This window comes from Aythya fuligula, chromosome 4 (genome assembly GCF_009819795.1).
Source record: "Aythya fuligula isolate bAytFul2 chromosome 4, bAytFul2.pri, whole genome shotgun sequence".
Classification (NCBI taxonomy): domain Eukaryota; kingdom Metazoa; phylum Chordata; class Aves; order Anseriformes; family Anatidae; genus Aythya; species Aythya fuligula.
The window spans coordinates 49133508-49153223 of NC_045562.1; the positions used below are offsets into that span (position 1 = coordinate 49133508).

Below are 19716 nucleotides of genomic sequence, written 5' to 3' on the forward strand. Positions count from 1 at the left end.
TTTGATGAAGATGTTCTAATGATACCCTAACAATGCTAGTTTTTTATAGGTGAAAAATATGAAGATATGCAAGTATAAAAATAACCCTAAGGAAGGAACATGAGACAATGAGAACTTTCAGAAATATTTTAAAATTAAAGCTACTGCCCACATACAGTATTAGGGTCAACATGAAAAACCTTTGGTGCACTTGTAATAAAAAGCTTTTCAGTTTTAATATGCAGCTTTTTTCCTCGACTTTAAGTAAGACTGAGTATCTTTCATAAAGTATTAGTCCTACTGAAGAAAAATACAGTTTAGAAAGAAGCCAGGCCTTGAAAATTGCACAAATATGCTAAAGTTTTTTGCACCACTATTGCAAGCTAAAGATGCCCATTGTGTACGGGCTATTTTTCATATAGCAGCCCTAAGTCATTCCCATTCACAGTAAACTGAGGCCTTTTATCAACTTTGCAACCGTAAATCTCACTTCTCGGCCCTTTCCCTCATCATAACACTGAAAGTGTAAGACAGACTAACATACTGAACTTCGAAGACTGCCACCAAACAAGTCTGCTATGTTGCCTCTAAAAGGCACTTATCATTCATCTTTTGAGCCATATTTTCACATATTCTGCTAATGTTTGTTATCATGTTCAAGAAAGAAAAATGACCAGAGGATTTTATTTTTCTATCAGTGAGGAAAAATAGTGTATCTCTTTCAAACAGATGCCTTTGGAAGAAGACAGCTGTCTTGAAGCACCATTTTTTTCCTAAAAAAAAAAATGGAGGTACCGTTTATTTATTTTCTGTAAGTTAGTTTTGAATAGTGGACTGGATCTGGAAATCGGATTTTCTAGCTTATTAGATTTTACAGGGTTTCTGCAGATAGTGTCAAACACCTTTCACAAAAAAAAAAAAAGTCCAATGCATATACTTACACTAACTCATTTAAATATAAGTCCCAGCCAAATTATGATTACCCATTAAATCAAAACAAATTGCAGCAGTATATCAAATACACATTTAAAATACCGTTTTCGCAACGCCATTTTCTGCGGCTTCTTCTTCACTTCCAGGTGGGGGAGGAACACTTAAACAAAAACAAACAGGAAAAAATCAAACTAGTTATTTATTCACATTATTCCACGCACCAACTAATGGTGAAAAAGCACTGATACATCATTCTGGAGAACAGAAAAGGTTCAACTTATCTTCTGCATTAATTTGAAAACAATTCTCAAAGAAAATAACTTTATATTAGCAGACTAACATTTGGCTCCCAGAAATCACATGAACTGGATGTTTATGGAATACTTTAAAGCAATATGGTGCTATACCTGGATCCTCTTTTGAAATCAAAGTGAAATATTCCATAACATGTGGAGGGAGAATAACAGGTGGGCTTTTTCCCCTGCAGACTGACACTTTTCAAAGACATAATGGAAAAATACACTTCAATACCCATAGATAAGGTAGCACTGAGTTGAAATTTCCACATCTGCACTGTAAGATTTTCTTCTACCAACAAGAATGGCTACAATTCAAAAATGAATTTGATTAGGTTTTAACTGAAGATGGAAAACCATAAAAATTTTAAAACTACTGGTTCATTTAAAATGACCAGCACTGTCAAATTCATGCAAATGAGTTGTCTCACTAGACGCTTACCTACTGCTCTTTCTGACACAGCAATATTTTACTTTCCACAGTTCCTTTAACTCTGTTCAAACGTTGCATCACAAACAGCAGTGTAAGCAGGAAGCCATTTAAAAACAATATTCTTTCACTGACAATGTATTTTTGGACTCTGCAAAGGAGTGAGCAACTGACAGCTTTTATTAAAGATGAACTGGAAGGCAGAGAATTATTTTGATCCTACCATCTGTTGGCAAAAGACCCACTCATGAGTGTTACACCAAAACCCAACCCAACGCAGGCACAGCCCTGGGACTCAGGGTTAACCATGTAATTTCATCACCCGGTAAGATGACAGGCTAGCTAACAAACCTGAATAAAACCTCACTATTTTTACGTATGAAGAATGCCAAAACTGAGAGGCAAGAGACCAAACCTTTTAATAGCGAAACTGCTGCCATGCCTCCAGAATTCCAAACACAGCCCGTAAGAAACATAAGCCACAATTTATTCCTCTTTCCAGTCCTTAACTACATACCAAGGTGAACAACCTAGACAGATTCTATTGCCCAGAATCTAGAGTGAAACACCACTAAGAATCATTTTGTTTGCCATATGAATAATTTTCTTAACAGTACTACTGACAAAAGGTGTAGTACTACTGCCCAAAGGTATCAGGTCAGTAAAAAGACAACCAAGCACAAGGAATCAAATCATATGGAATAGCATCCAAATAAGGAGCAAGTTAAGTCAGTCCTTATCCTAGAAAAGAGATGGTTCAGAGCGAATGCAACAGAGGTCTGCAACAAATTTTGAGTGACGTGGAAAAGGGTGAACAGGAAACAATTCTGTTTCTTATACTACAGGAATCAATGGAAATCAAATACTGCATCTAGTAGCAGTTCCAAAATGGTATCATACGCAGTCCATTAGTGGAAGGCATTACCGCAGTAATGTGCCTGTCAAAAATCTCCATCAGTTCAAAAAAAGCAACTGAGCAAGCTTATGGACACAAAGTCCAACAAGGGTTGCTAAGCCCAACAGTTCTCAGTGAAAAAATCTCTGCTGACTCAGGAGGCATCTATACAAAATAACAATGCGTGTGTTCTTGAGCTGGCTTCCCCTTTATTTATTTAATTTTAACTTACTTTTGCAATCTGCAGTTTTCATAGTTTATAGTGAGACTTCTCTCATTCAGTGTGAAATACCAACTCCCACTCCACTCAGTCCCCGTTACCAAACTCCACCAACCAACCTCGCTAGACTTTCAAAGGAACATCTTTGTGCTTTTTCTCACACAGTTCCTCATAAATCAAGCAGGCTTCCCTAAATACTTTCAAAGCTTTTTCTAACTTTCTTTCAAAGACTTGTATACCAATCAAAAAAAATGTGTTATGGGACCTGCACATCAAACTGGCCGGTAACCTCACCGCTTCCTTGGATTCTTCTTTTTACAAATATACTGAAAACTTTTGGGGGGAGACAGGCTGTCTTTTATTCTTAATTTGAAATCATCTAGAAACAAACAATGATTATAAAAGTTAAAAAAACTGCTGATGTTTTGTAAGGAAATGCTGATATTCATGTAGTGTCCATGAAGTATCCATGTAGGACAACATCCACACACAGCTGAAAGTTACAAACACATTGGTATCAAGTATCACAATCTCCCAGGGAAAGCCATTTGACAGAAAAGCCAAGTCATTCCAGCAGACAACACGTACCACCTTAGGGAGATTTTTAAAGACATCAGTGCGAGTGTTCAGGCACCGTGGACTTTGAAGAAGAAGAGTACTGCAAATACAGCTTATGCGCAGCCACACTACAGGGTTTCCAGCTGGGAAAATACTCACCTAGATTTTTCTTCTTCTGGCCTCTCTGCTTCATTTTCATCTACGAGACAGAAGAAACACAGGAGGCGTGAATAAAAGCCCAGAGCAGGCACCTTGCCATGCAGACCCCTCTTCACCCCCCAGCACCCCCCGAGACCCCCTCAGAGGGTGCTGTGGCACCCCCCGGGCGGGCAGGCAGACCCCCACACTGACAGCTCCACCTCGGCGCTTCACCCCCGGCCTTGCCCACCGCCTGAAGGCCCTGAAGTCCCCCACAAACCTCCCTCAGCCCGTTTCCAGCCGGCCTGGCCACGGCAGCGCCCAGACCCTGGCGGGGGGGGTGGGGGGAGCCCTGGCAGCGCTCCACAGGTGCGGAGGCCCCAGCACAGCCCCAGCCGTGGAGGGGCCGGCCGGGAGGAGGGGACTGAGCGGCCACGGGGACCCTTTTAAAGGGCGCTGAGGGAAGGGGGGGGGGGAGCAGGGCCGCGGGGCGGCCTGGCGAGGCGGAGCACGCCGCGGCCTAGCCTGCATGGTGGTGGTGGTGCCGGGGGGCGGGCAGAGAGCCGGGATATGAGGGCCGGGGAGCCGGGCCGCGGGTCCGGGGGTGCCGGGGGTCCGTACCGCCGTAGAGCCACTCCTCCTCCTCGTCCCCGGCGCCCCCGCCGAGGTCCGCCGCCAGCCGCTCCACCTCGCCGGTAGACATGGCCGCCGCCCGCGGGGCGCCAGCGCCGGCGTCCGGTAGCGGGGGCTGCGGGGCGGCGGCCTCCTCCTCGCCGCCCCCGCTGGGCAGCACGGCCGCGGGGTGGGTGCTGGGGGGGGGGGTGCGAGCGAGGAGCGGAGCGGCCCGGCCCTGTCCCGCCGTCCCCGCCGCCGCCGCCGCCTGCTCGGCGCTTCCCCTCCCCCGCCGAGTGAGTGACACGCACAGGAAGCGGGCCCGGCCCGGCCCCGCGGCGCCCTGGGCACGGGCATGCGGGGGGCGGCCCGGCCGGGGCCGGTGCGGAGCCCGCTGGGTGCGCGGCGCTGCCGGCTCCGCGGAGGCCCGCCCGGGCCCGGCCCCGCCGCCCGCCCGCACTCACCTCGGCGCTGTCCCCGCCGCCCCTCGCCTCCCGCTGCTCGCCAGCCCCCAGCGCTCCCCCGGCTGCTCGGTGCTGTGGTGCTCGGGGACCTCCTGGCCGTGCTCCAGAGGCAGGACGTGGCCGAGCATCCTTGCTTCGCGGTGTCTCGCTCCTTCTAGCAGCTGCAAGGGGGAGAGTAACCACGGGATAAGCTCACGGTGCTGCCTGTGCTGCCCAGCACTCGCCTCAGCGGCTCTCTCAGTGGTGTTTTAGGCTTAGCAGCTCCTCGTAGCTTGTATTCCCTCCGCAAAGCGTCTGGCTTTATGAGCGTTACACTCTGACAGGCCTAAATATAGCGAGCTGCGACAAAACGTCCCAGCGTGTAGCTGTGCGTTTCGTGAAGAAATTGCCCTATTTTAAAAGCAGTGGGAAGCAGCAAGCCATTTGTATTGATGTTCGCGCTTTCCATCTGTGAGTGCTGCTTAACAGCTTCAAGATTAATTATAAAATATAAGTACCAACAACTGTGAAAACAAGTTTTGACCAGTTTTGTGTACAAATGGAGCATTCAGCACCTTAGGATGGTTGTGGAAACTAAAAAAAGGACCCTTTTTCACAGCAGGACAGCCTGTGAAGAACAGACTAGACAGCTTGACTATATTATAAGCATACCAAAACTAGGGGAGAGCTTATTCTTTGAATTGCCTGCATAGAGAACTTTGTTTTAGAGTTTCATATGTAGCATGACATTTCACCGAAATTCATGTGAATAAAATACCTTCTCAAATGAGATTTTTTTTTTTTTCCCTGAAGTTAATTTTACATGTTTGGATGCCATGTACAGGTTGTGAATAATAGGGTGCAATTATCATGGAACAGGGTTTTTATCATGTAATTTATATATTTTTTTTAATATATGTATACCCATGGCATCAACAGAGATGTTTTTGGCCCCCAAAAAACATTTGTAGACGCTTACTTATCGCAAAGCAAATGTGTGTTACGATACTTCTTATGAGACATCTGTATTTTTGTTTTAATTCCTGTTTTGTTTACTTGGTCATTTAATACACTACTGATGTTAGCCTTACATTAAAGGAAGGAGTAGAACTCTGTATTTTTTTTCCTTTGATTATGCAGATTCAAGAAAAGTGAAAGAAAATAGTTTTGTGGGAAACAACAGAAAGAGAAATCAAGAGAGATGCAGAACATAAAATCTTGAGGGGAAAAAAAAAAAAGCAACAAGAGCATCAACACAAGTAAAAAGCTATTTGTTTTCTTAAAAGAGTACCTGCTTTTTTGACCATGTAGCTGAAAGAAATTAGGAATCATATGATAAACCTAAAGAGTACGACAAGATTAAGTATATCTAGACTTTGTCCGTGGTACTCAAGCATAAAGTAAAAGTTCAGATACATAAGCTCTGAAATCATTCAATCTGAGAGGAAAATAGTTTAGCTTGGGTATAGACCCAGGGTCCCCGTGTCTCACTGTTACCATCCTTTCTTGGTATTCATTTTTCTAATCAAATTAGTCCAGAAGGGTATTAATTTACATATTTTTAGTATCCTGCAGTTGTATGGCCTAATTGGGTTTGGAACAGCACACAGGTGAGTCTGTTTGGAGGAGGGAAGAGCATCAGGGCAGGAGACTGTGTGGAGCAGGTGGGAGGAATTTAATTTAATGACTGGAAATTTAGCAATCCCATGTTAGCTGTGCTCCCCAGTGCCACAAAACCAGCAAGAGACTTAAGAAGCACTTGACCTAAGAAGTACCTCGAGTCCTGTGTTGAGTTTTGGGCCTCTCAATCCAAGAAGGACATTGAGGCCCTGGAATGTGTCCAGAGAGGAGGGGCTACAAAGCTGGTGAGGGGCCTAAAGCACAAGTCCTGTGAGGAGTGGCTGAGGGAGCTGGGGTTGTTTAGTCTGGAGGAGGCTCAGGGCAGACCTTATTGCTCTCTACAACTCCCTGAAAGGAAGCTGTGGGGAGCTGGGGATTGGCCTCTTCTTGCAGGTAACTTGTGATAGGACCAGAGGGAATGGCCTCAAGTTTTGCCAGGGGAGGTTCAGGTTGTAAATAAGGAGACATTTATTCTCAGAAGGAGCAGTCAGGCATTGGGATGGGAGGTGGTGGAGTCACTGTCCCTGGAGGTGTTTAGGGAAAGGTTGGACGTGGTGCTGAGGGATGTCGTTTGGTGGGTGATAGTGGTGGTAGGGGGATGGTTGGACCAGATGATCTTGGAGGTCTTTTCCAAACTTAGTCATTCTACGATTCTGTTCTACGAAGAGCAGCTCAGGCAGCACACAAACTCCTTAATTAACATCATTTATTAACCCCTCCTCCTTTGTCGCCTGCTGTAGCTGTAATCACCCTGCCCCTTCCCCGCTCAGCAGGCCCGGCCCTGAGGGGCGGCGCGGCGCCTCCCCGCCCCGCTCCGGGGCAGCCAGCCCAGGGCCGCCACGTCAACCCGCGGCGCCGGCCGGCCACGTGCGCGGCGTTGTGGCTGTCAGCAGCGCCGCCGCTGCCGCTACCGCTCCTTCCCCCCCCCTCCCCGGTCCCTGCGCCATGGCGGCGCTGCCGCGGCTGTGCCGCCAGGCCTGGGAGCCCGTCCTCGCCCGTGCTCGCGGCGCCGTCGTTTATTTGGACGCGGCGGCCGCCGAGGCGCTGCACTGGGGCGGCGGCGGCGCGGGCGAGCTGCTGGCGGCGGGGGCGCTGGCCGTGAAGCCGCTGCCCCCAGCCGAGGGGGCTGCAGCGGCGGGGGCTGCCTGTCCCCGCGCTGTCTTCGTGCTGAGCGGGCCGCTGCGGGGCTGGGCGGCCGCCGCCGTCCGTGCCGTGCTGGAGACGGGCTCCGTGCGCTGCTGCGCCCTGCTCTGCGCCGGGGAGGCGGAGGGCGGCGAGCCCGAGGAGAGCCTGCGGCGCTGGATGGGCCCCGGCGGCCGCGCCGAGGTGGTGCTGCGGGGGGCGCCGCTGCTGGTGCCGCTGGCGGCGGAGCTCGGGCTCCTGCCCGCATCGGCCGGCATCGTCCCGCCCGCCGGCGGCCCCCGGCAGGGCGGCCCCGGGGAGCCGGGGCTGGGGGCGCTGCCCGGGGAGCTGCGGGCGGCGGGGAGGGTGCTGGTGGGGGAGCTGGACGCCCTGCTGGGCGCCATGGGGCTGCGGGAGGAGTGCTTCGCCGTGGGGAGCCTCAGCAGGCTGCTCGCCGCCGAGCTGGCGAGCTGCGCCCCGGCCAGGAACAGGAGGAGGATGGCCACAAACAGGGCTGCCGTCGTCTTCGTGGACAGGACCTTGGACCTCGCCGGTAAGGAGGCCGAGCGCTGCGCACACAGCTCGCCGCACCTAAAGGCTTCTTTCTGCACGAGTCCTCTCCTGCGTGCACCGTCACAGGTGGTCGCACGCCCATCGTTGCCCCACAGCAGGTTGTGGAAACCAAGAGCAAAGCAGAAGGCTCTGCAGGGCTGTTTTTGGCCCTTCTGCCTTGTTGCAAATCAGAGACCTTAGCGAGGCCTGTGTCATTCCATGGTGTGAAGGAAATGTGCCGCTGGGCTCGGCTTGTGCCCTGTGGATTGCTGCAAGGCATGTGCCAACGTATCGTTCCTGTCACCCACAGCATTGTACCTGTCCAAGCAGATACACACCTACACATATGCTTACCTATACACCTCAAAGAGTTCACATATATACACATATACATTACTGGATGCTGTGCATTATACTTTTTGAGTGATGGCAATGGCACACAGCAGGCATCCAGCTCGGAAAACATTTCAGTGAAAACAATACAGAACATTTCGTAAAACACTTCAGGAAGTAAAAGCGTAAGAATGAAACATGGTAAATTTAATACTGCAAATTAATGCAGAACTCATGCAAAAATTGAGGAGTACAGAGAGTGGTGTAAGTCTACTGAGAAACTGCTGGAAAGTGGCTATTTAGTGCTATAATAAACCTGTAAACATAGTGAATCAGGTAGTGTTTTAAGCTGGTAAGATGTGATATCAGAAGGGCAAAAAGGGGAAGTGTGAATAGATGAGTTGCCAGCAAGATGCAGGGCCAGTGGCCCGGCAGAAGTTTATATCGGGCTCTCACTTGTGGAATAATCATGTTTCAGACAAAACAGGAAGCTCAGAATAATTTTTACAGGAGCAGCTGCGTTCACTTGCTCCATTGCACTGCTTATGGGCCTGCTGCTGTTGCAGTGTGTGCAGGCAGGTTCTGTTTGCATCATCTGTAATAACTAATAGAGGTCAAAGTTTTGCCACTTGACCTGTAGCAAGTGCATGGCGCTGTATTGCACATGCAGCACATGTTTCTGAATCGTCTTCACTGCTTGAATTCTGATTGTCTAAAACTTTGCCACTGGTGCTGTGCCTGGTCTGTGTGCATGCGTAGTGCTGCTTCGGTTTGCCTGCCTGTTTTAAAGTTCGTAACTTCTGCTTTAAGAAGCAGAATAAATCCTCCAACTCGAGTGGGGCTCTAATAAATTGTACTGGTTAAGTAAGGTCAGAGCTAACTCTGGTACCTTAATTCCCCTTCATTTTTCTTCTCTGATATTTGCATCGCGAGATGTTTGCCTTGTGATATTATATTCTAACCCCATGTTCCTTTTGTAGGTTTCTCAGTCACCGCCTTGCCAGCATTCATACCTTTTATGAAACATTTTTCTAGCTTGCCAGACTGTGTAGTTAATGCAGTTTTGATTAATACCTCTCACGTGAGTGTCACTGCAGCTTGTCTGGAAGAGGTATTTCAGTACAGCAGCAGCACTTCAGTCTTCCCCAGGCACCTTTACGTGTATTGGTCAGAATCACGGGACCTTTTCCCCACAGCCATGCAAAGCTGCGAGCTCGGGCCTAACTAACTCCTTGCTACCAGCCAGGCAGCAGCTTTCCATCACACCTTGCGCTGGCTGTAATGCGTTCAGCCTTTTAACAGGTATAAAGAGCAGAGCTCAGCACCATCCATGACATGTAGGTACAGAGCAGCCACAGTGATTAGAGAGCCATGATGTGCCTCCCTTGCCATACTGCGTAACAAAAGAGTGAAGAGTAATATAAGTGAAGGCTAATGCAGGCCCGTCTCTTTCTGGTTAAAGCCTGGTTCTAATTAATAGCTCTTTTTGATTACTCTTGTTTCAGACTGTTGGTTTTCACTTCTCTGTGGTATCTTTTCTTTCCTTCTATCTGTCATGTTACTGATTTGGACTGCTTTACTCACACACTTTCTGATTGCGGCATCTTCCAAGTTGATGCATTGGTGGATTGATGCTCCTGTTGTCTTAAATGAAACAAAAAAATGTTTTATTTTTCCTTGCTGCATAGGGTGAGGCCTTGGAAGCATAAATCCTGAGGTCTGTGAAGTACAGTAGTCCCCCTCTTATGAAGGAGGTTGGGGTTTTGGCGCAGGAGGCGGCCAATGTTAAAACAATTATGGTTACTTGAGGTTGTAGGCTTCAGCTGTGGGGACTGATGGCAGCTGAAAATGTTCAAGTGCTGTAAACATGGCACTGTGGGTCAGCGTGCAGACTCTGCTCTGATGTGGTTTGTAAAGATTCTGTAATTGTAAGGCGGGCCCATGACTTTTTGTAACAGATTTTTAATGCTTCAGATGTGAAATGTGTTGCGGTAGCTTCACAGAGATAAGCAAACTACTGGAGAGAGTTTTGCATATTGAAAGACAACTGCAGGTGCCTGGTCAGTGCAGGGGACTTGAGAATTATCTGAGCCTTAAGCAGATACTTGGGCGTTTCTTGGCTCCCAATTTACTACTCTTTGCATATGTCCAGTAACTGTGAGAGATGGGGAACCCGTTGTATGTTTGTGGCAGCACTGATGCTGCTGCGCTTGGCTGCAGGCTCCTACCATGGGACTACGGGGTGGTATACTGGTGTGTGTGTCCCAGGATTCAGTAGTGGGACAAGTAAGAGAATATTTTGATGTTCCTCTGTATAAAGGAGAATGTAGTTCTCTATTTTGCTGAGGCAGAAGGATGCTCTAGTTTGCCTTGAATGCTCACAGATTGGTTCCCAGGAGCATGCACGCTCTTTTCCAGCACTGTTGAACTAAGCTTAAGCAAATGCTGGTTTAAAAAACATTACAGAGCTTTGGAACTGTGACTTCAAGTGTCCAGCTTCTTTCAAGAGAATGGTGTGGATATTTTCTGCTTTCTGATATTTTAAACCCTATTCTCACCGAGATGATGTAGTGACCAAGAAAGTTGCATCACAGGAACTTCCCACAGAAGTTCTTCAGTGTAAAGTCTTCCTTGTTGGCTAGTGAGCAGCACCTCTGTAGGATAAATCGTGTTTGGTGAGTGACTTCCAAGGCTTCCTGTGACATAAAGGAGCAGCAATTGCACCTTGAGTATGCTTCTTTTTTTCTCTACCAGACAGTGGAGTCAGCGGGAGACCCAAAGAATTTGAGTATGAATGGTGTGTTATAGGGCTGGTAGCGGGCTTAGGAAAATATTTTTGTGTGCATGTCATCTGGGCTTTGGGGGGTTTTGAGTTCACGATACAGTTGGTTGACTTTGGCAATTGTGCCAGCTGCAACTCGCATCAAAGGTCGCTTGTTTCAGTTTGTAACCCTTGTGAGAAGATGAAGTAAAATTAGAAAAGCTCACTCTGTCAGATTGCCTCTATCCTCAGGGCTTGGGTATTAGCCAGGCCTGTGGATTCCTGGTGCGTTGGTCAGATAACCTCTCCGGGCCACTTTCACACCTGGTATGTGTGTGGGTTGGCAGCGTTACAGCTGCCAGCTGCCTTGAACCCTGTTGGTCATAAGAAGCTGCTGAGCACCCTGTTGACCCTCCTTGCAGTGATGGGGAGGGAGGACAGGAACCACTTCCAATGAATGAGGTTTTACTTGGATTTGAGGTGTCGCTAGCTTTGTTCGGCGTCTTGTCTAGCTAAACATCACTCGTGTGAGGTGAGTGTGGAGAAGGAGGCATTGCTTCCCTTTCTTTGGGGAGTGAAGGTTTAAAGGATTGCCATCTGCTTCCCATGCGGGCGCTGATAGGTGCAGTGTGGCTGATGAGGTCCTCTGACCTCGTGAGAGGAACCTGGGGGTTTTGGAGAGGAGATGGCTCAGCGAGCTGCGAAGACAACCCGGCTCATCTCATCTGCAGTTCAGTGGTCTGAAACTGGCTGGGGATGGTAGAAAGGAAAGTTGCTGTCGTTCTGATTGACTACAACAGCCTCTGGTGAAACAAACTGGTAATTGATCCAGCTGAGCGGCCAGGTGTCCCTGTTCCACTAGCACCACATGCTGGACACATGTGCCTTCCTCGCCTTCTGCAGCTGCAGGCACTGCCAGCATGCAGCTTGAGTTTACTTCTCTTCCCTTGTCATCCTTGCTTTTGGAAAGGATCAAAAATGAGAATGGTTAGGGAGCCAAACCCCAAAATTCTTCTTACTGCCCCTCAAAGGTGGGTTCAGAAGTCTCTGTTACTTCTCTGGGTAAAGCCAGAAGAACAATACCAAGATAACACTGGTGTCCAGCCTGGTCTGATGGTAGCATAGCTAAGCTTGCAGAATACAAATACCTTGGACTTCGTCCTGACTTAAAGGCCACACAGTTTCTATTTCCCTTCTCCAACTCTCATCCATAGCATGCATCATGTTTTTCTTGGGCTTGGCTCACAGGCTTAACAATTTTCAAGTTGCTTGTAGTGCCTGCGTTCAGAGTTGGTGAAGAGAAGGAACAGCACCTGTGTTCAGGTGAATCAAAGGAACATGCCAACTTCCTCTCTTTTAGTCATTTCATGTTGGTTTCACCTGTGTTGCCCTCAGTCTATGTAGGAGAGAGGACCTTGATGGTAGCATGTGGTTGGTGATTTGTTTATGTTAATGTTATGCCTGCCTGTCTGTTTAGCTATGTATGCAGCTTGCATGCAGCCCTTTTAAGCACAGCCGTATTAGTTTAGGTAGAAAAGTGTAGTTTGCATGTGTGCATGTATATTTAATTCTTTTGTTTGCCTGCTTCTTTAGTAACCTTTGCAAATCTCACTTTAAAATTTTCTTATGGTGAGTAAAGGATTTTGCATATAAAAGTGCTAAATTAGTGAGTATCTAATAGCTGTAAAGCTAAATCTAAATTATGTCTTCTAAATGAATCTTCTGAAAATGTTATCAATACTTTAAACTTCAGCCATTGCAGAAATCAATTTTATTAGGAAAATAACTTTGAAAAGCTAAATATGGCCTTGATATTATGACTACCATGGCCCTTCTCCCCAAAACATGTGGTTATTATTTTGCTCTCAGTTCCTTGTGTCTTTGTTTTTCCCTTCTAGTTATGTACCTGACGTTGTTGGGGGCTTTTTCCCTTCCCAGGAGCAGTTGGTCATCACGGAGACAATCTCGCAGAGAAGATCCTTTCTGTGCTTCCCAAGCTTCCTGGCCACAAGACAGATGTGATGGTCAACATGGTGGAGCTTACTGCGCTGCAGACTCCGGATGAAGCTTGCAGCATTATAGCACCTGGCTGCTTAGCACAACCAAAGTAAATATTCTTTTTTTCTTTCTCTCTCTTTTTTTTTCTATTTTTTTTTTTTTAAGATGTTGAGTATATTTGTTGTATTTTTTTAATGGGGAAAATAAAGGGAACAGAACAAGTCTTTTCTTTTAAACAAAACAAACACTAGTTTACAGCAGAAACCCATCTGGTCCTAATTCTGCTGGAATATAATCAGTGTGTATGTGTGCATTAAGTGAATGGGCCATGTAAGATTTTCAAATGTGGGATGTTCTCAGGACTTTTTTAGATTTCAGTTTAAATTGCTGTGATTACTCGAATAGACTAAACCCCAAAAATTCTTCCTTGTGACATTTATTTTTCTGCCTAAGTAACAGGTCATACAAGCAGGTAGATCTTTAGCATGGCTGCCTTCTTCCATAAGCATCTTTATAATTATAAAGTGAGTTGCTTGCTGAACTCTTGTCAGAATAGCTGTTAACTTAAACTTTTATCCCTGTTTTCAAAGTACCCATGGAGAAAGAATTAGGCACAAACTAAGGCATACAGATAGCTGTGTGAGGGCCTGTTTTTTACTTAAACAAGGACAACCTAAAAGCAGTAACTTTGAAGAATCAGTTTTTGCTGTATGTAGTTTGTAGCGAAGACTTTGCTTGTAACGTGTATCAGGTTTGATGTTTCACTCTAACTTTAGTTGTCCGAATTGAAACTGTCCTGCAGCTTCTGTTACTATGCATAAACTGGGAAACGCAGCAGGTGCTGGTTTTGTTGCTCAGCAGTGCGCTAGAAATTCGTGCAGTGCAAAGGAGATTAAAAATTATTTTGCTATAATGTTCTCTCCATGTAATAGAAGAGTAGTTCCTTTGGTTTTGTTTTTCACAACGGGTAATCTAAAGTAGTGTCTGTTGTTTTGACTTCTTTTGGTCCTTCGCACCTGCATTCTACTAAGCCCCCCACGCCACAAAAAAAATAAATCAGAGAGGACTTTTCACTTTCTGACATATGGTATTTATTTTCTTGCCACTTCTGGATCCTTTGTCATCTTCTATCTCCCTGGACTGTAACCGGGTCCGGTTTCTAAGTTTCATGTTGCATAACTGTCTTCCTCGGGAGCAGGAGAGGAAACATCTCCTCATATAGGTGGTGGACTCAATTATAAGTTTCTGCCGAGGTGACTAACGTTAATAAAATTTGTTCTGGTTTTCTTTTCCTTGGCTGCTTTCCAGCTGATCTCTGAAGCTGAAGTGAGATGTCCCTAAGATCTGTCCACACAGCAGAAATAGAGGTTGTTGTCTGTGGTAGACATGCTGTGATAGCTGTTGTTTGTGCTAACTTTGATTAGCTACCAGTAATAAAGATTATTTCTGGCAGTGTGGACTAAGGAAAAAACAAAATAGATATTTGTTGCCCTAAGACTGTTGACCTGCACCACCATTCCGTTATTCCTAACATTATCTTCATTGAACTAGTGCTAGTACACCTTCCCCTGGTTAAATTATGACTTTAGTCTTCTTAGAAGTCACATTATTGTATCAGCCTGCAGTTTTATTTTGTTCTAAGGTGGCTAATAATATATGTGCTGAGGTTTATTTACCTATTTGCTAGCTAGCAAATTATGCCTCTGTTGGAAGTACAGTTAGGCTTAACATCTATTGCAAAATCTGCTGTGGACACAGGTGGTTAAAGAACAAAGGAGTTGACTACAAGTTGCCCACCTGTAGTGCTACAAGTGAGGCAAAGTTGACTGGTAGCAACTGATATCTTGGTTCCAAGGCAGTGGTGTCATTGCCACAGCAGTCTCTTAACAGCTTCTCCCAGATAAATCATGGTATTAAATCTGTTATGCTGGAAACATTTAAGAACATGTTAGCCAAATATTGATTTGAATAGGATTGATCTTGTCTTGGAGCAGGGCAAAGGGACTGAGTGGCCTTTTAAAATCTCTCCTGTGATTATGGTTTGAAACTGAAGTGTTGCGTGCCTGAGGATAGTCTCCAAAACGGAACATGGCTTTGTACTGTTCAAAGCTGTCTCTTTCACTTTTTCTGACCATGTAGTGAGTAGGAGTAGTTTCCAATTTAAAACAGGCATTTACAAATCAGCCTAAGCCAGTTGCTGTGGAGTACTACAAACAGCATCTGAACGGGTGGCTGAAGGTTGTAGCTTCCATTCTCGTTACCAAGAACTGCATCCTAGTGTTGGTTTATAAACTTCAGCATTAATCATCTTTGCTGGCGTGAAATAGGTGAACTTCTTCTGAAGTACTGAAATGGATATAAAACTCCCACCACCAGGTTCCTATGTAAATTCCATAAGAAATTCCATAGGATGCTCTCAGTTCTTCATCAACCCAGTTATTGCTGTTGGTAGCAGGCTGGGAAGCATTCCTTGTAATTGGAAACTCCAGTCTTGATTTATATCTGTAAATGACGCATGGCGAGGAGCGTTCCCCTGCTTGTAAATTTTCTATTTACTCTGGTGAGTGAAAGTGAGGGCACCTTTCCCAGCGCCAGCAACATGAGCTGCACCCAGGTGGAATGCAGGGGGGCTCTTTTACGTGAAACTTTGTGATGGTACTGGCCCTGTATTGTGGCATTTCACAGACTCGCATATTCAGAATATTTTTCAAATGTTTTCATTATTTTCTTTCAACTTAATATTTGAGCATGTTGTGGGGGGAGAGAAGGAGGTCTGCTCCCTCCGCACAGCTTGCTATATTTAACTTTCCTTGTGGAATGCCTCTCCAGCAGAAACATCTGGGCTCAGTTACAGAGTTAGCAAACAGAATTAATGAATAATTTATGGCTGGTGTGGTGAAATAAAGCAGGGTTCTTTTCTCAAATCTAAGGAAATAATGGGCTTCTTTAAAGATTTAGATGAAAATGTAAATGCCATATGCTGCTGAAGTTATAGTACTTTGAAGGTGTTCTTTTTGTGAGGAAAAGAATTTCTTTCCTTCTAGACCTAGATTACTTAATTTTATTAGTCTTAGTAGCCTTAAAAATCCTGTGGAGTAATTAATTGTTTGCCCTACTGTAGTCACTGATAGACTGTCACTCCGTTGTGAATGTTTGTTGAAAGTTGTACAGTTTGAGAGTTGTTAAAATATTTTATTCATTTTTATACACAGATCATAGAATCATTAAGGTTGGAAAAAACCTCCACGATCATCTGGTCCAGCCACCCCCCTACCACCAATATTACCCACTAAACTATGTCCCTAAGCACCGTGTGTATATATATGTAAAGAATGAAACCATTTGTAGACAGAGACTGAAGACTTCCACTCTTGTTCGGAACTGTTGGTTTTTGATTAAAAAGTGGTAGCTTTCCTCTCCTCAACAGATGCACAGTGGAAGTAGAAATTGCAGTGAAGGCTTAATGGCAGAGATGGGGTAAAAAAATTATACAGATTGCAGCTGTCTTGCTGGTCTTTTGAGAACCCCTATAGTGTTTTTAGAGGAATTTTTTCGTTCTAACAACTTTAGCTGAACTTCTGACTTTAAAGTCACACATGCAGCGGCTTCTAAAAATCATCTGCCTGGATGCACATCAAGCACTCTGTATTTGAATACCACGTTGTCTATTTTGTAACACCTTAGTACATTTTTAGGATTGATACGTTATCACATGGAAGCATCCTGTTGCCAGCACTGCTTTTATTGCAGTGGAGGCCTGCACTGTCCTGTTTTCCCATCTCTCATGCCAGGAACCAAGATGCTTGGACACTCCGTGGTTCCCTGAAGCAGCAAGTAAGGGTTCACATTCCTGCATCCTGGCCACAGGTCTGTGGGATGTGAGAACAAGAAGTGAAGTTACATGGTACTGAATTGTGGGCAACTAAGTACGCCTGCTCCTTTTTAATATACTTTTTTTTATTACCCAGGAACACTTTTGATGTGCTCTCATATTTTGCTGAATAAACCAAGTACTGAATTTGTTTATGCATGTTTCAAGGACCTGCTGAGTAGAGATTTCTTGCCTGCTTTTCCACTTTAGTTTCCTTTTCTCCAGGAGTTCGTAAGCTTCTCAGAATTTAGTGTGGTATTAAAATCCCATAAAAAGACCACTGTTTAAAATTAAAAAGTATAAGTACTTTATGCGATATGCAATTATTGCAAAGAAAGAAGCACTGGGCTCTTAAAACAAGCGTTTTTTTTCCATGGAAATACGAAACTAACATAACACATTTCACATTGGGGCTGCTATGCCTAAAGCAATGCAATGGGCAGTGCAGTTGAGGTGCCTAGGCGCTTCTGACAAAGCAGGTGGAGCTGCTTAATCATTTGCATTTTTACTGGGAGGGAAATAACAAGTTCAGAATGAGATGATCTTGTTGATGGGTGTGATTCAGAAAATATCATTGCGTAGGCCAGATGTTTGAAACATAGCACTTGCTAAATCTTTCTTTAGGTCTCTGAACGAGAGGTTCAAGGAGAGGTGTGCTGAGGGGGAAGGAAGTTGGTTAAAAACTAGAACATTGATTGAGACCCAGTAATAAAATTTCAAAGTCTCACGTGAATGGTAGTTGAAAGCATCTACTCCTGATCTTCCTCAGTTTTGAGGTGTATCGCTCCGATTTTGGACCAACTTTAGTTTACAAAGTGAATTTATTAAAAGTTACAAGTTACAGCACAGAGAGGAAAGCCCCACTCAAGCTTTGTCTTTACTCTTGTTCCTGATGTGATGCTGCCATGCCCTCCTGGTACCATGGGACTCGGGAGACTGAGCACAGAGGAGCAGCAGGAGGTCAGGAGACTCGTCCCAGATTTGTTGTCTACTTGCCGTATGATCTTGGTCAAATCACTTCTTTTCTTTCTACTTGTTTTCCCTCCTAGACCTTGTCCAAGAAGTTTAGTTTTGAACTGGTAAAAGCAGAATTTCTCCCCATACAAATTTGAAAAGCCACGTGGCAGGCCATCTGAGGTGGCAGATGGGGTTGTGGTCTTTGGGAGGGTACAAAGATTGGTGCAAATGACTGCAAGGGGAGTTCAGGTGTCAGGAGGAGCAAAGGCAAGACCTCTATTTGCCCTTTCTTTGCTGCTGTGCCCTTCCCACTCATGCCTGCAGTGTACTGAGGGGAGAGGTCTGCTCCCAGTTACGTCCACCCTTGCTCTCCTTTTTCCTGAGCTGGTGGAAAAGCAGTTCTAAAGACCTGTAATATACACAATACTCACTGAATAATCGTGTATGGTGTGAATTTAGCATGAAAGATGATTTTTTTTTTTCTTGTGTGGCAAAGAAAAGAGCAGTAAGAATTAAAATTGGAAAGGAGATAAAGTCTCCTTTTAGTATTTTTTTATATGGGTGGTTCTGTTCTTTTATTTTTGTTGTTTTTACTTGGGACCAAGCATCTAAAGGATGTCTAACAAAGAGAGCAATGTTTTTCTCAACACTGAATTAATTATACACTAAGCTTTTGGGGGGATGGTTCTTAGATCTTTGTAGTGTTTTGAATCTTAAAGTCTTTCTTTCTTTCATGTCAGCTGTAGATATTAATTCGGAAAAAAAAGGTTTGCATGCATAAGTTTATAAAAGCTTATAATAAGAAGGTAGTTTGGATAGTGTTCTTGAATGAGCTTAGAGTTTATGGCATAAATTAGCATAGATTTCCTTTCAGGAATGTTAATATTAAAGAGGAAAAGTTAATGCTGCAATAAGAAAATCCAGACGACACGAGAATTGCTTCACATTCACTGAGACCCCTGCAGAGGAGGAAGGAGAAGCCAAAACAGCGGATGGCAAAGCTCTTTAAAGCAGGCAGGGGGAGAGCTGGATGCTGTAAGCTGCTGCTCCATCTGCCCCGGTAGGTTGGTAGGGGTTTGGCAGCGGGGTGCTGCTGGATCTCCTGTGGGACCCCCACCCGTCCCTGCTCCTGGGGCTCTCCCCCAGCCCGTCTGCTGCCGGACACTTCCCCCTGCCGGGGGCTCGGCGCTGCTGCTCGCCCCATGGGCACCCTTTGCTGCTGTCTGTGCCCACGGAGCTCTGCTCTGGAGGATGGATTTGAGGTTCAGCTTCTCAAAAAAAAAAAGGCCCCCGAACCAGCCAACTAAAACAACAACCAGCAATCCACCCTGGGACCTAAGTTTCTGACCACGGTGAGCAGCGCTGTTAGGGGGAAAAGAAGGTCTTAACTGCAGGATTTATGAGGAGCAGATACTGCCTCAAGCAGTTAAGGAGAAAAATAAAAATAATCTTTTTCCTTGACCAGTGACAGGAGAAATGACAGCCCAGCCCTGTGCTTCCACAATTCCTGCAGCGCCCCTGAGGCCCATTTCCAGAGAGGCGAACTGGCTTTATAAGTTTTTTCTGTTAATGCCATTTGCCTTTTCAGTAATCCGTCCGTGAGATGCTTCTCCAAATGGTGGATTGGGAAACAGGAATGCCCAAAATATAGCACCCACCCCCCCCACCACATTCCTATACTGGCAATCTTCCTGCTGACCATTTTATTTTACTCATAAGGGCTCAGCACACCCCTGAACCAAGGACTATTCAAAGCTTCCCTATTGTTTGAAATTTCTCAAGGCATCTTGTTGGGAATAAAAGCCCTGGCTGCTTCAGCTTCTGGGCTTTGTCAGTCAAGACAGGCATTCCAGGAGGTGCTTTCTGCTCAGTTTCAAACCAGTCTGAATCAAATGAACATAATTGACTGTTGCCACAGGATAAGATGAACAAGCTGATAAGATTTATTGTATCTTACAATAAATGTGTATATTTGCCCAGATCCTTTCAACACAGAAC

At 45.6% G+C, this 19716-nt stretch overlaps 2 protein-coding genes across 6 annotated transcripts in view; one reads left to right on the plus strand and one right to left on the minus strand.

Annotated features, from left to right (window-relative positions):
- FIP1L1 (factor interacting with PAPOLA and CPSF1) overlaps window positions 1-4312 on the minus strand; it is a 44177-nt gene extending 39865 nt beyond the window's left edge. For 3 of the 5 annotated variants that reach the window (XM_032185999.1, XM_032185998.1, XM_032185997.1), the window contains exons 1-3: window positions 4071-4312; window positions 3471-3510; window positions 1015-1072 (exon numbers count right to left, since the gene is read on the minus strand). In XM_032185999.1, the coding sequence (XP_032041890.1) occupies window positions 1015-1072; window positions 3471-3510; window positions 4071-4152 (180 nt within the window). In that variant the 5' untranslated portion in view covers window positions 4153-4312. The remainder of the gene's footprint in view (window positions 1-1014; window positions 1073-3470; window positions 3511-4070) is intronic. The other 2 variants (XM_032186000.1, XM_032186001.1) reach the window with 2 other exon arrangements.
- A 2757-nt stretch (window positions 4313-7069) lies between these two features.
- SCFD2 (sec1 family domain containing 2) overlaps window positions 7070-19716 on the plus strand; it is a 189370-nt gene continuing 176723 nt past the window's right edge. The window contains exons 1-2 of the mRNA XM_032186590.1: window positions 7070-7799; window positions 12831-12999. Coding sequence (XP_032042481.1) covers window positions 7070-7799; window positions 12831-12999 — 899 coding nt within the window. The remainder of the gene's footprint in view (window positions 7800-12830; window positions 13000-19716) is intronic.